Raw genomic sequence first — 13,581 nt, forward strand, 5'->3', positions numbered from 1 at the left:
TGGAGAGATGGCTTAATTAAAAAACAAACAATAAAACAAAACAAACAAACAAACAAACAAACAAACAACCGAAACTTGCTGCTCTTCCAGAGGACTCAGATTCAGTCCCCAGCACCCATGTCAGGTGGCTCACAACTGCCTTCATCTCCAGTTCCAGGGAATACAACACCTTCTTTGGTCTCCACAAGAACTGCAAACAAGTGGTGCACATAAATACACTCAGGCACACACACAAAATAATACATCTTTTAAAATGCTGGGGCTCTAATTCAATGGTGAGCATTTGCCTAGCATGCATGAGGCCCTAGGTTAAATCCCCAAGAATTACAAAAAGAAAAAACAATTTAAAATGATCAGAAGGAAGAAACATATTCTTAATATAGTAGATTACTGTGCAAATTATTCCTTCCTCCACTCTATTTACGTCTATCATGTGCCTGGCTTTGGTCAATATTTAGCAGTTATTATATACAAGCCATGATTGAAAGGCACTTGATCAACTAAGCTCATTGCCATTGTTATGACTGAGAAGAGCTTTCTCTAGGAAGTCCTTGCCTCTTCCTTCTGAATCCCAAAATATGCAGTCACCCAATTAAGCCCATCTAGACCAAATAAGAACCCCTCCCAAAAGCTCACAAGTTTATGGTAACATCTATTGCATGTTAAACATATTTTTTATTAAATAGCAGTAACTGGAGCTGGGGATGTAGTAGTTGCTAGAGTGTTTGCCTAGGGTGACAAAAGCCTGGGTTTGATCTCAGTACTTTTTTTTTTTTTTTTTTTTTTTTTTTTTTGGTTTTTCGAGATAGGGTTTCTCTGTGTAGCTTTGTGCCTCTCCTGGAACTCACTTGGTAGCCCAGGCTGGCCTCGAACTCACAGAGATCCGCCTGGCTCTGCCTCCCGAGTGCTGGGATTAAAGGCGTGCGCCACCACCGCCCGGCTGATCTCAGTACTTTTTAAAGTGTGCATAGTGGCACATGCCTATGACTCACTCTATGGTGATATTTTATTTGTATGTTAATAAATAAAGTTTGCCTGGAGATCAGAGGAGTCAGGCAGTGGTAGCACATACCCTTAACCCGATCACTTGGCAAGCGGAGTCTCTGTGTGTTCAAGGACACACTAGGGAACAAGCCAAGTGTTAAGACATACGCCTTTAATCCCAGTACCAACCACAGACTTGGAGGTCTTTACAGACAGGCAGTGACAAGGAAGGGAGGTACATGGGCTAAGAGCCAGAACATGAGAGGGCAGAACAGCAAGGCAATAAAGGCACGGGTAGACAGGAAGTAACTCACTTTTGGTAGCTGCAGAGCTGGAGAGGTAAGGTTGGTTGGTGGTTATTCCTATTTCCCTGATTGCTAAGGCTTTCACCCCTATATCTGGCTCCGTGTTTTTTATTAAATAAGACCGTTTAGAAATTCGTCTACATGACTCTATCACTCAGAAGGTAGAGGCAGTAGGATCAGAACTGCAAGGTCATCCTCGGCAGCAAGTCTAAAGCTATCCTGAGATACACATGAGACCTTGTTTCAAAGGAAAAAGAATCATAGCAAGCGCTAAGATGACAGACACCGTGTCAACTGTAATGTTTCAGATTCTCATTGGTAATTCAAATGATCAGAAAACACACCTGTAAGTCCAGATAGTAACTATTCCACTCAGGCTACCACCTAACCAACAAGAAAACATGCAAAGTGGACTAAAAGAGATGGCTCAGTGGTTAAGAGCATGTACAGTGTTCTTCTGGAAAAGGTGCTTAGAGACACTCAGATAGTCCATAGTAGGTTTTCCTATAATACCACCTCTAACAAAACTAGACTGTCTTGAACTCTTGTCAATAGGATTGTCTACCTTTATACCAAGAAGGTTGGCAAAGCACCAAAATCTGCATGCAGTGTGTGCCCAAGCAGACTTCCAGGGGTTCCTGCTGTAAGACCTAAAGTTCTTATGAGATTGTCTAAAACAAGCACGTCAGCAGGGCCTATGTGTGCTGTGTCCATGATAGGATCAAGGGGCTTTCCTTACTGAGGAGCAGAAAAGTGCTGTGAAAGTGTTGAGGGCACAAGCAAAGAGTCAGAAAGGGAAATAAATATGGAGCTTTTTAAAGTAATAAATGTCAAGACTCAGTCTACGGGGTCGGGGGTGGGTACTGCTCTCATAGAGGACAAGAATTTGGTTCCCAGACACAGGACAGCTCACAACTGCCTGTAACTCCAGTCAGGCATGGCTGTACCACCTCAGAATCCCAGTTCTGGGGTAGAACAGAGGTAAGAGAATTGTTCGGACTTGGACTGACAGCCTAAATGAAAAATGGCAAGCTCTAGGTTCAAAGAGACCTGTTTAACAGGAAGAAGGTAAAGAATGATAATAGTCCTCCTCTGGCCTCTGCACACACACAAGTACACTGTGAGGGTCTCTGAGGTCTCTGAGTCAGGTTGCCTAGATTTGATCCTGGATTTCTTGTCATCACAGTACTTTGAACAAGTTATTTAATCTCTTTGGAATCAGTTTCCTTGTGTGAAAAATGACAGAAATAATAGTATTGAATCTGCCTCACTGGGTTATTGGGAGAATGAAGTGAAATAATATACTAAGATGATAGTGCCTCAGAGATCAACCATATTCTTAGTTCAACATGAATTCAATTACCTATGTTACTTTTGTTATCTGAGCCATGTGTAAAGATGTTCTCTACTGGGCTTTGTGAAGTGAAAGGGAATATGCATCAGGCTCCTCTACCCAGAGATCCCAAAAGTACAGGGTGGCCAGCAGGGAAAACTGGTTGGCACCTTTCTCACAGACTTCGGAGCCTCCACTGCCTGATTTAGGATGCCAAAACTGACCTGTTAGAATAAGGAAGTCTTGTTTGGGTCCTGGGGACTCAGCTCTAGTTTTTATATTTCTTTTCACTGACTTAGCTATTAGTAAAACTTAGTTGTTAAAACTTCAGTAAACATTTTCTATTTCACCTTCAACAGATTCTCATATGTAGAAAGGACTTCTGTGCTAAATACAGTATCCCTAGAAAACAGATAAGATTGTAAAGTACTTTGGTATCACAGACTTTAGGGGACCTGTTGTTGTTTTTACAGAGTTAGGTATCAAACCCAGAGCTTTCTACATGCTAAGCAAGCTATCTGCCTTGAGCCATATCCCAAAAGCACAAAGATATTTCCTTCTTCATACTCAGACTTTTGCTGGAGTACCACTGACAAAAAGGTTTTATTCACATATGACCAAGATTTTGCATAATGTCCTGTCTCCCTTTAGCAGAAAAAGACTCTTAGCTGCTCCCTTCCCTTCAGTTAAACACAGAACTGACAAGTGGTCTCTTCTGAAAGTTGAATGATTTGGCAATGAAAAAATTCCTAATAACTATTCAAAATAACTTTTTTTGGGGGGGGGTTGTTCGAGACAGGGTTGCTCTGCATAGTTTTGGTGCCTGTCCTGGATCTTGCTCTATACACCAGACTGGCCTTGAACTCACAGATCTGCCTGGCTCTCTCTGCCCGGCTCAAAATAACATTTTTATTTTATATTTAATAATTCACTTTTTTCTCTTCACTGTCTTCAGGCACCAGTGAGTAAACTCAGGACCTGACATGTTAGACAAGTGCTCTATGCAACCCATCTTTGGAGTTTTTATTTTGAGACAAGATCTCTCTAAGTTCTCTACACTGGCCTGAACTCACTCTGTAATCCAAACTGTCCTCCTATCTTAGATTCTCCTGCCTCAGCTTCCTGAAAAACCTACATTCACCCCAGCCTGAACCACCAAGTGCGACTTAATAATTCACTTTCACTAATTTATTATAAACATCTATTACGAATACAAACTTAGGAAATTAGCACAAAGACTTATCATTAAACCCCAAATGTGGTGATCATATGTAATCTCAGCTCTGGAAAAGTGGAGGAAAAAAAAGGCCAATTCATGTGACTTGTTGGGTCACACTGCAGCTTCCAAGATGAGTTGTTTTATTTTGTTTTTTTGTTTTTCCAGACAGGGTTTCTCTGTGTAACAGTCCTGGCTGTCCTAGAACTCACTTTGTAGACCAGGCTGGCCACAAACTCACCGAGATCAGCCTGCCCCTGCTTCCCAAGTACTGGGATTAATTCCTTTCCCCGCACCCCACCCCACCCCCTTTTTTTTTTTTTTTTAATTTTACTCATTTCATTTTTTTCCTTTTTTTCTCTTGAATTTTATTTTATTTGGGAGGGGTGCAGGAGTGAAGGGCAGATGTGAAGGGATGGGGAATGAACAGGAACAAGATACATGATATGAAAAACACACAGAACAATAAAAATTAAAAAAAAGAAAAAAGACCAATTCAAGGTCATCCTGGTCTACAAAGACAGCTCAAGGACAGCCTGGATTACATGAGATTCTGTCAAACAAACAAACAAACAAACAAACAATGTTATAATTTCATATCCTGAAGGTAGGCAAGGTCCCAAATGCCTAAAGCTCCATCTAAGACACTGAAGCAGGATCACTTGAGTCCAAGAACTTGAGAACATTCTGGACAATACACGGAGATCCTGTCTCAGTAAACAAATAAGCCATAATAGGAAACAGATGCAGAGAAACTGCCAAACAGAGCTGGTTTCAAATGTAAACCACTCAGTCAGCAATTAATTTCACCAATTTAAAGAAAATTCATTGTAGAAATTCTTGAGATTTGCCGGGTGGTGATCCCAGCACTCAGAGGCAGAGGCAGGTGAATCTCTGAGTTCAAGGCCAGCCAGGTCTACAGAGCAAGTTCCAGGACAGCTAGGGCTACACAGAGAAACACTGTCTCAAAAAACACCAGAAGAAAAAAAAATGGAGATTTATTTGGCATGCATGGTAGCACACAATATAATACCAACACTCAGGAAGTGGAGGCAAGGAAGATCACTTGGGCTTAAGGCCAACCTGAGCTATATTGTGAGTTCCAGGCCACCTGAGCAAGACAGTAAGCACCTGTCTCAAACAAAACAAAAACCCAAATACAATTTATCTTTCGATATTTTAAAAATCTGTTTCTCAAGTAAGTAAGAAAGGCTGAGGCTGGGAAGACAGCTGAGTGGGTAACAGTGACTGCTGTGTAAGCCTGAGGACTGGGCACAGTGGTTCCGTTCAAGCTTGGAATCTCAGGACGGGGGAGGTGGCACCAGAAGGGTTCCCTTCCCCCACACACACCCAAAGCCACTCATCCTCACCTACTAGGCTAGGTGAGCCCCATGCTCCAGAGAAAGACAAAATGGATAGCTCCTGAGACTGACCACGTGGGGCTGATCTCAGGCACACACACAAAATAAGGCTACTAAATCCTATCCAGGATCATTCCTACTACACTATCGTTGCAGCAACTGATGCAGGAGAGCCTCCTAGCTTCTTGAGAAGTTCATTTCAAAGACTCCTCCCAAGCACTCTGTATTATTATCCATAAACTCAGCTGATCCCCTCAGCACACGGAGCCTGGACAACCACCTAGAATAGCATTTAAGGCAGCAGACGGCAGAAGATAGCCCCCAGGAATTCTTTCCTTCCTGTTCATTGATGCTAGTCTTCACATCAACAGGTAGAAGTCCACTCCGCATCCCCACCAGCCCTGATTTTAGATTAGCCTTGACTGGACTCAACCATAATGACATTATTAAGCTTTCCTTTTTTCTGTTTTCTTATCTTGAACTTCAAATCTAGCACAAGAGGACTGGGCAGTTTCTATCTCCTATTTCCTGCAATACTCCTCCTTGGAGCACAAGCCACCATACTTAAGGCTTGTACAGGGAAAAGCAGGCTTTGAGCCCTATCTGAACTGTAAGCCTAGCCTCAACCTCATGATGTCTCTGCCTCCGACATGTAAGGAATACAGGTATGTGTCATACTCAGCAATGTCTGCCTTTTTATGCTATTTTGGTTATTGTCTCTTTATTTAAAACAAAATGTCTTAAAATTATTTTTCCCCACTTGATCTTGGGACTGGCTGGAAAAGAATCCATTTATCCGATTTTTTAAACTAAGTACCAATTTATTCCTTAGTATATCTTTTTATTCCCCCACACAGTCCTCAATGTCCATGTGGCCTAGCTCCTGTCCATCATTTTCACTCTGCAGCTCAAGCCCTCTTCCAGTCCTTATCATTTCTGGAGTTTTATACTTTTACTGGCCAAAGAAAGGTTCCTAAGGACCTGCTAAAGCTAGATGAGACATCAGCACACAGACTGTCTCATACAAACTACTGCTTTCTTCTCACCTATCTGCTTTCAGAAGTTAATCAGTTTACACTACTTCTTCCAAGTATCCTAGGGCAAGCTTTAAGTCTAAACCTTGTATGAATGGTCTACTTGAAATTAGTAGTAGCATTAATAACAGTAAATGTGATAATAAGTAAATTCATGACAGTATTCCATTCCATGTTGACATTATCAACAAATTTTATATAAAATTCTTTAAACTGAAGCTGGATGTGGGTGTATGCCTTTAATTCCTGCATTCAGGAGGCAGAGGCAGGCAGTTCTCTGTGAATTCAAGGCCAGTCTGGTCTACATAGAGTTCCAGGACAGCCAAGGATACACAGAGAGACCCTGTATTAAAAAAAAAAAAAAAAAAAAAAAAAAAGCCGGGCAATGGTGGCGCACGCCTTTAATCCCAGCACTTGGGAGGCAGAGCCAGGCGGATCTCCGGGAATTCAAGGCCAGCCTGGGCTACCAAGTGAGTTCCAGGAAAGGCGCAAAGCTACACAGAGAAACCCTGTCTTGAAAAAAACAAAATAACAACAACAACAAAAAAATCTGTACCAAAGTTGTATTAGCAACTGAGGAGAAACACCAAAAAATTTCAGTTTGACTAAAAGAATAGCCCTTCCACTTTGTACTATGCATTAATTACTTGATGCACACTCAAATAAAATACCTTCTCCATCTTGAGTCTGAACAGGCAGACATGTTATAGTAAGGTAAATGGCACCAAGGGAAAGTCAAGACTTACTCAGATTCATACTAAGGCTGTGGGTGAGCTGAAAGAGGACAGTAAGTCTCTGTTCTCTGCTTCTCTTACTGAGGTGTTGCTCTTAGCAACTCTCTTCCAGTTGGCCTTTTCTCAAAAAGCAGCCACAATAGCAAGGTCAAAAAGGAAAGTAGCTAAAATTAAAGAAAAAATTGGCTTCTCCCAGTGGCTGACTCAACATTTAATAATGTGTGGTGCCCTCAAAGCTGCACACTATTACTTGACTATCTCCAAGTGCTCTTTCTTGACTCAATCAGGAGGCCACTCTCAACACCTAACTCACGGGCACAAAGCAGAGGTAAAGTAGTTCAGAACATTCCTAGGCTGAGACTTACAGGAGAGTAAAAAAGGATGATCTCATAATGTCTCTTTATGATCTCCAAGTCCCATTATTCCATACATTATTCCATATATCTAAGTGTCAGCTTTGTGCTGATCACTTTTCTGACTTCCATACTGAAACTGGCTGAAGAAATAAAAGCAACTTTCACTTACTTCCATTCTTACCCCCAAAATTCCAAGGTCTCTTTGCTGATATGCTTGCTTGTTTGTAAACAGAGTCTCATGTAGCCCAGGCTGCCTTAACTGCTGGTCTTCAACTCCACATCCTTCTGCCTCCACATCTCAAAGGCTAGGATTACAGACATGCACCATCACACTCAGCTTTTTAGCTTGCTTGTTTACGGTCTTTTGAAACAGGGTCTAATTCTGTACCTAAGCTGGCCTTAAACTCATGGCAATACTCCTGCCTCAGTTTCTCCTCCTCCTCCTTTCTTCTTTTTTTTTTTTTTTCAGACCTGAGGACCAAACCCAGGGCCTTGCTTGATAGGCAAGCGCTCTACCACTGGCTAAATCCCCAACTCCTTCTTCTTCTTTCTTCTTCCTCTTCCTCCTTTTCTTCTTCTTCTCCTTCTCCTTCTTTTCTTCTCCTCCTTCTCTTCCTCCTCCTCCTCTTCCTTCTTTTTTTTTTTTTTTGGGGGGGGGGTATTTTTGAGACAGGGTCTCACTATGGCTGACCTAGAACTCACTCTGTAGACCAGGCTGGCCTTGAACTGAGATCCACCTTGTCTCTCTGCCTCCCACGTGATGGGATTAAAAACGTGTGCCACCTCGCCCACATTGCTTCAGCTTCGTAAGTCCTGGATTATAAAGTGTAAGCCACCATGCCCAGGCCGAAGGAGCTCCTAACATTTTATAATGACAACACAGGACAAAAGTTCAAGAAATACCTTTAGGCTAAATAGAATTTTGTTAATGACAAACTTTAGGTATTTTTGAAGGTACTAATACCTTCAATTTTAAGTGTATGAATGTTTTGTCTGTATGAATGTCTGTGCACCACTTGTGAGCCTTCTGCTCACCGAAGGGTGGTGGATCCCTTGGGACTGGAGTTACAAACCACTGTGAGCCACCATGTGGGTGCTGGGAATCAAGCCTTCATCCTCCGGGAGAGTAGCAATGCTCTGGACTGTTGAGCCGTCTCTCCAGCCCCCAAAATAAAAACTTAAATTTGACCAGCTTCTATAAATATGAATGGGGCAATTTAAAACCTAATTTTAACTGAGTCAGTATCTATGTTTATCTAATTTGTTATGGCATTTTAGGCAAAGATGAAACACAACTATTTAAAAAAAAATGCTATTTGGAATGATGAGTTACAATTACTTCTGAAAAACCAAGACATAATTGCAAATAATACCAAAGTCCCTAAAACCATTTGTTAAGCTAAAAAATCTATGCATCCCATCGTCTTTCAATGTAACCAGAGGCTGGTTTACACCTAGGATATACAAGAAGCATCAGATTAAAAGCATCAAATATCAACCTAACCGAGGTTGCTAAACACAAGCACAGCAAAGAAAAAGCCCCAAAGTTAAAGACACAGGGCCCAAGGGGTTTAAACATACCCTCAAAATGCAATCCCCACACTGTGCTTCAGCCTAAAACTCAAGGGTAACCACTAAGCCTGACTTTTTTCCTACCTCCTTCCTTATCCTCTCTAGAATTTCTAACAGCTCTTATCATTTCTCCAAGGCCTTTCCACTCCCAGAAAGTAAAACAGCACCTGGCCTCCACATTTTACTACCTCCCCACTTAAGGCCTAAGTTTTGTTTTGCCTTCTCCTATTGGTTATTAAATGTGTCCCCATTTAATACATCACCTTGCCCTTACTACAAATAATTTTGCCTCCCCTGCAAGGTAGAGCGAGTATCTCCTTTCTGGTATTTGTAATTCTGGCTCACCGTCAACAGTGCCTTTCTCCCCCACCCCATGACTGTCACCATAACCCTTATCTTCCTAAATAAGGCCTCTTCTCCTCCAGAGTTTGGCAACATGAGTTTGGCCAACTGGGATTCCACCCTTAGCCAAAGGCTATCTTCCCAGCTCATTCTACAAAACGACTTGCCTCCCCCAGCCTGGGCTTTTCCCTCCCTCACCGTTAAACCCATCAGTACCCAGCCCTGCCCAGTTTTCCCCTGCCCCCAGTGTCTCTGCCTTGCCATCATCCTGGACTCCTCACGATTCCCCACTCCAGCCAGAATGCACCTCCTCTCCCAGGCCTTACCCGTAACCCTGACACCGGGAAGGCCCCTGCCAGTGTCCACAGGCGTCTCTCCACCCTGGTTCCTCCGCTCTTCAGTAACTGTCCCCACGCCCCTTTCCCTCCTGGGCCCCGCGCGCCGCCAGGAGCCCCCACCTCCAAGGAGCTCCCACTGTCACTTGGCCTCTCTTCCACAAGATGGCGGAAATGCTGCCCCCCACCCCAGGGTCCCCTCTGCACCCCCCTGCCCTCTCCCCCGAGCTCCAGTCCAGTCCCTCCCTCCGCCTCGCCACGGGCCTTGGCCCCGGGTCCCGCTGCCCCCTCCCGCGGTGAGCGGGCGACCCAGGCCTGAGCTCGGCGACGCACCAACGCCGCCGCCTCCACCATCCCCCAGCCCGCACCACCTCCTCACCATAAACTTGAGGGCTTTCTCCTGCAGCACCGCCTCTGCCGGGTCCATAATCGCCCGGGCTACTGGGTCTGCTCTCCGCCGGGGCCGCCCCTTTCGTGCCAGGCCGCAGCCAACGCAGCGCCCGGATCCCGCCTCCTCTTCCTTCCCCCGCCCTCTCTTACCTCCTGGCACGGGCGGGGGACGGGGCGGGGGGAGGGCGGAGGGTGCTGAGGCGGACTCGCGGCTCAGCGCGTGCGCGCTCCGCCTCCTCACGGGACTTGTAGTTCTGGAGGCTCGTGCGGCAAGAGGCGAGAACACGCGGCGAACAGCAACTCCCGCGGGTCGCTGCGTAGACTTGCGGCTATGTGCAAGCCGAATCTAGAGCACTCGAGAGCCAGGAGGGGCAGTCGGCTGACGGGAATTGTAGTTTCCAGCCTTTAAGAAGGCGAAGCCGGAGTGTCGCCCTGGTTACCGAACGACGCCAGTGGCTGCTTGCCTGGCATTTGATAGCAAGATGGCGACGAGTGCTTCATCTGTATTCCAAACACGAGGAAAACTGAAAGAACTCAGGGTGTTTGGGCCGCCCTAATTGTGATTTTGGAGAACTGGACTCTCCTAAATTTCAGACGTGGGGCGTCTGAAGAAAGACTTAGACCTAGGGACTCTGAGCCCAGTGTGCATGTGGAAGCAGCCTAAACACCAATGCAAGATTTCAAAGTCCTCCTAAGCTATTGCCTCTCATTTCTGAAGAGCCTTTTCTCCCCCAGAGCAAGTCAGGGGCAGATAGAACTCGGTCCAGGAAATTCTTGAGTTTAGCGCTCAGAAAGGATGGGCTGCCATTACTAACACTGAGATCTAAGTCCTGTGTTGAGTCAATGAAATACAATGCCCATCAAACAAGTGAAGTCTATAAGTTTCTTTGGCCTTGAAAAGCACAAAATGGGCTGCGGAGTGGCTCAGTGGGTAAGAGTGTTTACCATGAAAGACCAAAGTCCTAACTTGAAGTCCCCAGCACCCACATGAAAAGCTGGGTATGGGGAGAGGCTCAGTGGTTAAGAGCACTTGCTGCTCTTGCGGAGAACCTGGGTTCAGTTCCCAGCACCCATACGACTCACAACCACCAGGAACTTCAGTTCCCTCCCTACCCTTTAAGGAAGAAAAGGACAAAATGGGCTTATTTTGGAAGTTGAGGAGTGTACCTCTGAAAGGAAAAAAAAAAAAAAAAAAAAAAGAATCATTAGGTTGGCCTAAAAGCCAGATTCTGGTAAAACTGTACAAAATATCTGAATTTTTTAAATAGGCAAATTAGGAAAATACCTTTTTGCTTCTGGAAACAAAAGGAAAGCCAGTGAGCTAACCATCCCAGCCCTCCTGAGGAGGCAAGAGGATCGATGCACTTTGAGGTCTACATAGTAAGTTCTAGGACAGCCAAAGCTAGACCTGCGTCAAACAAAAAGAGAAAGATAGAAACTTTTTTCCTGCAAAGGACCTTCTAGGACCTCTCACATACTAAGCAAGTAATCTGTCACTCAGCTACATCTCCAACCCCTCTATTATAAACCATTTTATGTTTTCTTTCAATAAATAGTAAGTATACAACTGTGCAGATGTCAACTCGAAGAAGGAGGAGGAGGAGAAAGAAGAAGAAGAAGAGGAGGAGGAGGAGGAGGAGGAGGAGGAGGAGGAGGAATCATCAGAATCAGGTCAGGCATGGTGGCACATAACTCTAATCCCAACACTTGGGAGGCAGAGACAAGAGGATCTCTGTGAGTTCAAGGCTAGCCTGTTCTACATACTGAGTTCAAAGACAGCCAGAGCTACAAAACAGACTGTCTCAAATAAACAAATAGATAAATAAAATGGTCCTGTTTGGCTAGGCATAGCAGTGCATGCCTTTGAACCCAGCACTTGAGAGACAGATGTGAGCAGATCTCTGAGTTCCAAAACAGCCAGGGCTACATAAAGAGACCCTGTCCCTCCACACACACACACCAAAAAAAAAAAAAAATGTTGAATTATCACAAAGAATGAGGACACATAAGTATGAAAATGATGTAAAGAAGCTTGCTATTTTGTGTGCTAAGTTTTAAATAATTTTTAAAAAGAAAAACAAAACAAAAAAAAACAAACAGTGAAGACTCATCAGTACTGGAGTAAACCCAGTCTCTTCCCTTGCAGCTCATGGCTCTTCCATTCCTAGTATGTTGATACTGGTCCTAGTGGTCTGTGTGCCCATAGAACTCAACATGATACCTAATGTATAAGAGGCATGAAGCTAATAAAAAGTGACTCTGAAGTTTTAAAAAATTAAAAGGTTATATCAAAGTGCAAAATGAGGCCAGGCATGGTGGCTCGTGCCTTCATTCCCAGCACTCAGGAGGCAAAGGCAGGTGGATCTCTGTGAGTTCAAGGCCAACCTGGTCTACAAAGTGAGTTCCAGGACAGCCAGGGCTACACAGAGAAATCCTGTCTCGAAAAAAAGGGAGGGTGGGGTGGAAGCAAAAGGAAGAAGGAGGAGAAGAAGAAGAAGCAAAGTGGAGAATTAGAACTTGTTTATTAGGAAAAATTCCTAGGGGGCTAGAGAGATGGTACAATGGGTCAGAGGTTAAAAACACTCTTCTTCCAGAGGATATGAGTTCAGGTCCCAGCACCAGAGTCAAGGGGCTTACAATTGCCTGTAACTCCAGCTCTGGGGAATCTGATACCCTCTTCTGGCTTCTGTGGAAGACAGTACTCATGTGCATATGTCCACACACAGATGCATAAGTTTTCAATTTAATAAATTAAAATTTTCTGGACGTTTTTAAGGGCCTCAGGGAATAGTATGATACAGTTACCAAAGAAAGCCTAGGCAGTTTGAAGGGACTAGAATGAGCAATGGAGGGGCTTGGGGTCTTACTTTGTTTTTCGACAACTGTGCCTCGCCTGGAATAGATCTTCACTTCTGAGCATGTGTTCTATAAACATCATAGGTGGGAACTAGGCCAAGAGAGAAGATCACTTAGGAATAACACAGCTATCATCTGTGGTTATTGTTTGGTTGGTTGACTCTGTTTTGTTTTTTGTTTTAACTTTTATTTATTTTGTATATGTGTGGGTGAACATAGCCATGCTTGTAGAGGTCTGGGGACAGCTTGCAAAAGTTGCAGCTGAATCTCTGTGAGTTCAAGACCAGCCTGATCTACATAGAGAGTTCAGGACAGCCAGAGCTACACAGTGAGACCTTGTCTCAAAAAACAAACAACAACAAAAAGTTAGTTCTCTTCTACTGCAATGTGAGTCTCGGGGATCAAAGTTAGACAATTAGGCTTGGTGGCAAATGCCTTTATCCACTGAGCCTCCTCACTAGGCCAGCTTAGTTTTGACAGAAGTCAAATGTACATAACTCTGTAGCTTAAACTAAGACCATTTAGCCTGCAGTGGTGGTGCAAAGTTCAAGATCAGCCTGATCTGAAGAGTTGAGTTCCAGGCCAGCCAAAGCGACCAAATGAGTATCTTTTAAAAAGTAGTAACATTGCTGGGCAGTGGTGGCACATGCCTTTAATCCCAGCACTCAGGAGCCAGAGGCAGGCAGATTTGGGAGTTCAAGGCCAGCCTGGTCTACAGAATGAATTCCAGGACAGCCAGGACTACACAGATAAACCCTATCTT

At 44.1% G+C, this 13,581-nt stretch overlaps 1 protein-coding gene across 16 annotated transcripts in view; it reads right to left on the reverse strand.

Moving 5' to 3' along the window:
* Btrc (beta-transducin repeat containing E3 ubiquitin protein ligase) overlaps nt 1-10,147 on the reverse strand; it is a 177,950-nt gene extending 167,803 nt beyond the window's left edge. For 6 of the 16 annotated variants that reach the window (XM_059257335.1, XM_059257258.1, XM_059257310.1 and 3 more), the window contains exon 1: nt 9,952-10,147. In XM_059257335.1, the coding sequence (XP_059113318.1) occupies nt 9,952-9,999 (48 nt within the window). In that variant the 5' untranslated portion in view covers nt 10,000-10,147. Of the gene's footprint in view, nt 1-6,979; nt 7,341-7,492; nt 7,629-9,563; nt 9,676-9,951 lie in introns of those variants that run through there. The other 10 variants (XM_059257343.1, XM_059257272.1, XM_059257328.1 and 7 more) reach the window with 6 other exon arrangements.
* Between the last annotated feature and the right edge of the window lie 3,434 nt (nt 10,148-13,581).

The sequence above is a fragment of the Peromyscus eremicus genome, chromosome 1, assembly GCF_949786415.1.
Source record: "Peromyscus eremicus chromosome 1, PerEre_H2_v1, whole genome shotgun sequence".
Classification (NCBI taxonomy): domain Eukaryota; kingdom Metazoa; phylum Chordata; class Mammalia; order Rodentia; family Cricetidae; genus Peromyscus; species Peromyscus eremicus.